Below are 6,719 nucleotides of genomic sequence, written 5' to 3'. Positions count from 1 at the left end.
GCCTGCTGTTGTGTTTGCAGTGTCTGTGTACTTCCTCTTCCCTCCTGTGTTACTTTAATGCAGCAAGAGCAAGGAGAAATAAGTTATTTTTCCAGTATAATTGCCAAAGCTGACTTGTGAACTTTTAGTGTACAAGCTACTTCAGGTTTCAGGCTTCTGGACTAGACCTACGCTTACTTCTCTTTTGCTGAAACTAGTACACAAAGTGATTTTTGAGCCCTCTCTGAGGCAGAGTGTCTGCACACACAAACCAATTACCAGCTACGGAGCAGACCTGGCACTCTCCCTGCTATTGTCCTGCAAACTTCCTGCAAGATTGTTACTCACTGGCAAAAGGTTAGAGGTAATGTTATCCCATTAGTGGGATTTCGAGACCTTCAGCCTTTATTTGTTTTAGCCAAGGTGAAATTCATTTGGAGGGTGGCTAGAAAAGATAGGTGGAACACAGGAAGTCACACCACCAGCTGCTGGGAAGCTATTGTATTCTTAGTTTCAGAGCTACTCTACAGAGAAGCTCATCTTATTTCACTTTTTTTTGGGGGGGGGGTGGTATTCTCCTTTCACCTACTCTACTGTAACAAAATGCAAGTTTCAGACAAGTCAAAGTAGTGCTGTGATCCAGGGCTCTTTTCTTATGGTCTAGGGTACCGTCCAGTGAGTAGCTTCTCCGTGGAGCCCAGATCTGCTTGCTAGCTGTGAGAGCGTGCTGCATAGCTTGTCTGATTCCCTAGGCTTTGTAGAAAGGTATTGCATTTGTTAACTAGCCTTAACATGTGAATAGATGAACGCTACTGATTAATTCTGGAACATTATGATCACATCATGATTGCCTATATGCATGTTTGAAGTACTTTCACTACGTGGCATTTGCCTGTATAGCCAGTCAGTACCACTGTATGAAGCTGAAGAAAGAGATGCAATATTGATAGCAGCAGCAAAGAAATCTGTGCAGAATTCAACTACTGGGCAGGAGGAAACAGTTCAGAGTTCCAAGGCTGTATATATGCCGTCAGCCCTTTACTGGGTAAACTAGCAAACTGGAAAAAGCATATGATCTTACTGCTCTCAGTTATTATTTGATATAAAAAAAAGTGACTTGTTGCTACAGTGCATGCACACATGACATCTCCTTTGGCTGTTCAATTACTGAACCCTGCTGATATCCACTGAAGATCTGGCTGCCCGACAAGCTGTATTAATGAATATTTGCTTTGCAGTCTGGTCATACAGACTTCGGCATACTTGTAAGCTATTTCAGCCAGCTTGTCTTGTTGGTGGCAGAAGTATTTACAAATAGAAGTGTTTGTCTGGCTATATGAATTATTGCCTAATATGAAAAAAATAGAAGACTAATAAGACAAGCCAAAGGCTGCTGTTGGTACAGAGAACAGCCAAAATTCAGAAGCCATGTTGCAGAGCAAGATATCTCAGCTCAGGGGCCTTACCTGCTCCACGTTGTTCTTCTGTTTTTTTCTGAATGACCCAGCCCACCAAGTTGATTTTGCTGAATGCTGATTTCTCCTCCTCAGGACGACGTTGTAAGCGCCAAATCCTCACAGTGTTGTCATCAGAGCACGTGGCAATCTACAGTATAAATTAGTTTGTTGGAGTAACCAGAGCACTGGCCAAGTGAACTAGAACAGCTACACCCAACACACCATGCCAATATGAATGAGGGTGAAGCCTGGTTGAGGGGGTACAAGATTTGCCCCTAAAACAAACAAAACAACCCAACTCTCTTTCATTACTGTACCAGACAGCAGTATTTGCTTTAAAGCAGGCAAGGCTGCCGCCTTCACGTCTTTCTGCTAGAGAACTCTCAGTCACCAGTAACTGTTGGCCTTGCATAGCTCTGTAACAGACGGCAGTGTGCTCAGGAAGGGCCAGGCCATATTTTGAGATTTCAATCACTCGGTAGACAAAAGCGGCCATGCTGCTTTTTGCACCTGCATCTAGGTCTGTCTCTGTTACTCAGGACCTTTTCTGCTTGGGGACGAACATTTGCAACACACTGAGAAGGTGACATTGGAAGGCTGTGGCGCTAGCCTTAAGCGCTATCTCTTCAGAGTCAGATGTCAGCAGTATCTGGCAGAGAAACCAACTCTGCTAGAAACATTGGTCTAGATTCCCGCCGCAGCATCACGCGCTCTGAAAGGATCTGTGGAATCTCATCCAAAGAAGCAACAGAACCCACCTCGCCCGCATTTTATGGCTCATTTTGGACAGATTAGCTGGTGACTCACAGGGGAATCAGCAGCAAGAAAAAGGAAATGCTGTGGCCAAAGTTCATAGCAATATGGATGGGAAAGTGCCTCTACTCTGACCTCTGTGACACGAATATTGTCCCTACAGAAAGCAACTTTGCCTCTCAAATCACTCCAAGCAGCTTCCTGACCTGTCTTAGCACCACATTTTCCACTTTACTTCATGCGTCAGCATCTGTACAATGGCAGACTATTTCTTACCTGTGTCAGTAACAATTCTAAAGGCTGTATTGGTCTGCATTTCCAACACATCATGATCAGGATGCTGGGCTACCTCTAGATCACAGATTTCATCTAAAATGCTAATTCTCATATTTTTGTGCATCTTATACAACTAGAACAATTCCTCTTGTTTGCCTGCAAGACTCTCACCCTCCTACACTGCAACACTTTTCTGAAGACCCGGTTCTATAGTGCAAGCTAGGGAAAGTGGCTGACTTGCTTAATACTGTGGGGTGAAAGAAACTCTGGCTATTATTAGGACACTGTCTAGGATTTTTCAGGGTTATTTCTCATTTTAAGCTAGGTCAATCATTTGAACCAACCTCCTACTGCAGTTCTCTTCCTTTTAGTGATACCTGGTACATAATTACTGACCCAATTTCACTGTAGGTTTTTGGGTGTACACACAAATATGTCATAAAAGCAGCTCAGATTTTGAAAAAAGGTCACAATGAAAAAAGTCCACATATTTTTTAAAGGGCATTCAAAACTTCTTGCTGCTTTGTACAAGACTAGATGTATCAATGGTCAGACAGGTCAGGAAGCTGTAAGTATGGAACCACAAAACAAGCTTTTGGCTTATGAAAGCCCTGATTAAATGGTTTCACAGTTTTGTCTCTTATAGGTAGTGTCACAAGCTCTCATCCAGAGACGTCTTTGTTAATTTGTGATTTCCTAGGTCTTATCAAATAGCCTAAATTATTTGAAAATAATGAAAAAGTTCTAATACATTGCACTCATGTGACAAGCTTGGTTTACTGCTGCCCCAAATGAACATTTTTAGAAATTATTGACTAAAAATTTCCTCCCAAATAAACAAATACTGCTGCAATTTTGAAAAGCAGATGTTGCCACATCACATTTATTGTTTCACAGGAAAGACAATTTTCCAGAAAACAAACCTTAGTGAAGTCTGAAGGACACCAAGCAATGGAGGTAACTTCTTGAGAGTGACCAAGGAGTATCCGTGGAGGAAGGCTAGGCTCAGAAACCTTAAAAATTCCATAGAAAAACAAGTATACAGTCAGAAGCCCCACAGCCTGATATACATCACTAAGAAAAGACCCCACAGCCCACCTGTGAAGCATGTGAATACTTTCCATCTTTCCTATATGAGATGGATAAATGCTCCCAGCCTGTCATCATGAGGCAACAACGGATGGAGCCCTAAGAACCAGTTCATGTTTCATTTCTAGAGGTGAAGCAGCTGGTTAGCAGTGAGATGTACTGACTTGCCTGGAAACATTTGTCCAATTACTGCTACACACAGGATTTCTGCCTCCAGAGCTGTCAGCCCAAAACACGACAAGCATTTTACTATATTAAGAACCTCTACCTGTTCGAGGTAAGATGCTTAAAAGTTTGGGAAGCTCATACTTTGAATCAAGATAGGCAATTATATTCTGCTGCCATTTTACAAATGGCCCAATCACAGGTCAGTGGTTTATTAAAAAAATAAAACTGCCACCAACAAAATCCTATAGATGAACCTTCACTGGCTTCAGAACTGGCATTTGTGCGACTGCCAAGCGCCTGTACCTCCTCCAACCAACCAGCTGGACCAGAAACCCTCTTAAGAGTTCATAAAAATGCTCCCTAAATCACTCATGCTCATTAAACTGATCTCCATTTCTTTTACACCCTTCATAAAAGTCTTTCTCCTGTTCTACAGTATTACTGTTAATCTTCAATTACAGCTCATGTAAGTGACAGATACAGCTGAAGCTAGCATTTAGTGGCCCAAGGAAGAAAACACACATGCATACACACACACACAGATTATATTCAAGTTTTGCATGCTTTCAGCAGGCAATCCTTTCTGGAGCTATGAGTCACCATTATTGATGTGACATTATAAGGGGGATTTATCAAAGGGATTTGCATAAATGACTAAGTGAATGAACAGATCCTTTAGTGTGTGGGCAAAGGAGTAGACATTACTTACAGATTTCAAAGAAAGATGCAAGGCATTGGGGAAGGCTTCTGATTTACACACAAGTTTTTCTCTTGTGGATCACCTCCTACAACCTGCCTGCAAAACCGCAACTGAATATCCAGCTTCGGATCTTAAAGTTGTTCTGATACAACCAGGTTCATCTTAACAGGCTGCTTTTTTTTTCCTGGCATAGCAGAGGCAATCACTTGACTAAATATCCACTAAATGCCTTGGTCAGAGTATTCCCTTCTCTGCCAAAACATGCAATACCATGGAAACTAAATCCCTATTCAGGCAATAAACAACAGGAGATCTCCTGAGAACACCTTTGTTTACATTTAATAGCGGTCTTGCTATACACACATAACAGACACAACAGTGGTCTAGTAGCCACTGATTGCTGAATGGAAAGCAGAGGAAGAGAATTATGCTTGCTGGGACACACTTGTTTTACACCGTACTAGTGTAAATTAAACCGACTTATTGTGAACTAAAGGAGTATGCATAGTTGTAGCTGTGTCCACTGTGTTTGGCAGAAGACAGTCGGTCAGTCTGCGCATGTTAAGGCAGGATTAGCCACAGCACATGCTGCTTTTTGCCTGATTTGACAGGATATTGGTGGGGAAGTTAGAGCTATTGTGGAAAGGTTGAAAGAGAAACCTAGGAAATGAGACTTTATTAGTTACTCTACTCACTGAAACAGCTGTTGTACCCATCTTCAAGATTCAGCATAAAATGGCATATATAGTTTTATGCACCATGCGATACAGAAGCATTTAAATTCCAATGCTGGAACAGACCAAAGGGTAACTTAATATGGTCACCTCAGAGTGGTCTGTACCAGAGGATTCAAAGGACAATGGAACTCTGGAAGTATATGTCTCTAAAAGATATTTTTTTATTACCGGGAAGGTAGCTCAGCTAGGTACCATCTTTGTAGAGAGAAACCTCTCTGCTCTCTGGCTTTTATAATCTTAGGGCTGTTCAAGAGTCAGTTCATTAATCGACGAACTAGTAGTTAAAAAAAACCACCAACACAATAAAGTGAGTGTTCATTGTCTGGAAGTGATTTGTATATGGAAACAGACTGAAACAGCATCCTCATCAGCAATAACTTCTAGCCACAGTATTCCTTGGGAACTGCTCACCCAAACACAACTTAGCACTGCTGCAAAAGTTTCTCAGAGAAATAATCTGGGTGGACAAGGTCTTGCTCTGCCTTTCATTCCTCTCTAGATATGAAAAGCTAGCACTCTTCATTAAGTTCTTTCCAACATTACCTGTTAATTGCTCATGCAATATCTAACCATGTTTTTTTCACAGCATAGTAAGTCCTCATCCCAGGAAAAGATACATATGTTTCAAAGTCAGTAAAATCTGCCAACATTTAAAACAAATTAAGAAGACTCTGAATATGACAGATCTCGAAAGAGACAGTTTTGCTGGAAGTCCCACTTTCTAACATGATTATGGGATTAAAATAAAAGTAACCATCTGATGATTTATTTAATAAATATGCAATATGATCTGTCACCCACATGTGATAGCAACAGAAGCCTTCTGTACATGAATGCATTTTAAATGTGCTTAAACGCTTAAACTTTGAGATGTAATGACATCCTTGAATGCTCTCGATCCAGTCCCAGCCTGCATTCCAAGAAAGTATCCAAACATGTGGACGCAGGATGCGCAACCCAAGTTTGCACAGGTATTTTTGCTGAACTCACACAGAACATGAGGAAGGTTAAAATTACACCACTTGGCATGGGAGTAGCCATGCTACTGCACTCCTGCTACTTCTGAGTAAACAACCTAGCTGCTTACAAGTGTTCTCCAAATCAAAAAGAATACATGCTCAAACCACAATCACAGCAGGCTGGCCCTCTGCTCTCAAAGGTTTGTATTGTACTTTCAAACTCATCGTGAAAGGGGTAAACAAGTCAGCATTCCTTAAAAATTACCCCAAACCTGAAATAAGCAGTCACCTGTGGTTTCTGTCTATTCTACTTCAGATAAGAAGTCCACTCTGTTCCCGTATGGCTGTCAAGTATGGAGAGCAGAACTCGAAGCACGCCTCATTCTGAGGTCCCTGCGATTAACTTGGTGACATTTGCATTTCCTACACGTCAGCACAAGATGCCAAGTGACGAAGCCTCTCGGCTGTCAGACGATGGTTTGGAATTTTGCTGAAGGCTCTGGCTGAGCCCTTGCTGTAATACAAAGGCTTTAACTACTGTAAATTAAGCATGAGAAAAAGCTATGTCTGAAGCAAGAACTGAAAAAAGGAGAAGTGGGGG

At 41.6% G+C, this 6,719-nt stretch overlaps 1 protein-coding gene across 1 annotated transcript in view; it reads right to left on the bottom strand.

The window, feature by feature from the left end:
- DTL (denticleless E3 ubiquitin protein ligase homolog (Drosophila)) overlaps positions 1–6,719 on the bottom strand; it is a 20,517-nt gene that overhangs the window by 4,874 nt on the left and 8,924 nt on the right. The window contains exons 11-12 of the mRNA XM_009330212.1: positions 3,389–3,478; positions 1,446–1,584 (exon numbers count right to left, since the gene is read on the bottom strand). Of these exons, the coding sequence (XP_009328487.1) occupies positions 1,446–1,584; positions 3,389–3,478 (229 nt within the window). The remainder of the gene's footprint in view (positions 1–1,445; positions 1,585–3,388; positions 3,479–6,719) is intronic.

The sequence above is a fragment of the Pygoscelis adeliae genome, unplaced genomic scaffold (assembly GCF_000699105.1).
Source record: "Pygoscelis adeliae isolate BGI_AS28 unplaced genomic scaffold, ASM69910v1 Scaffold308, whole genome shotgun sequence".
Lineage (NCBI taxonomy): Eukaryota > Metazoa > Chordata > Aves > Sphenisciformes > Spheniscidae > Pygoscelis > Pygoscelis adeliae.
The sequence above is the reverse complement of the archived record's forward strand: the minus strand, read 5'-3'. Positions and strand labels throughout refer to the sequence as shown.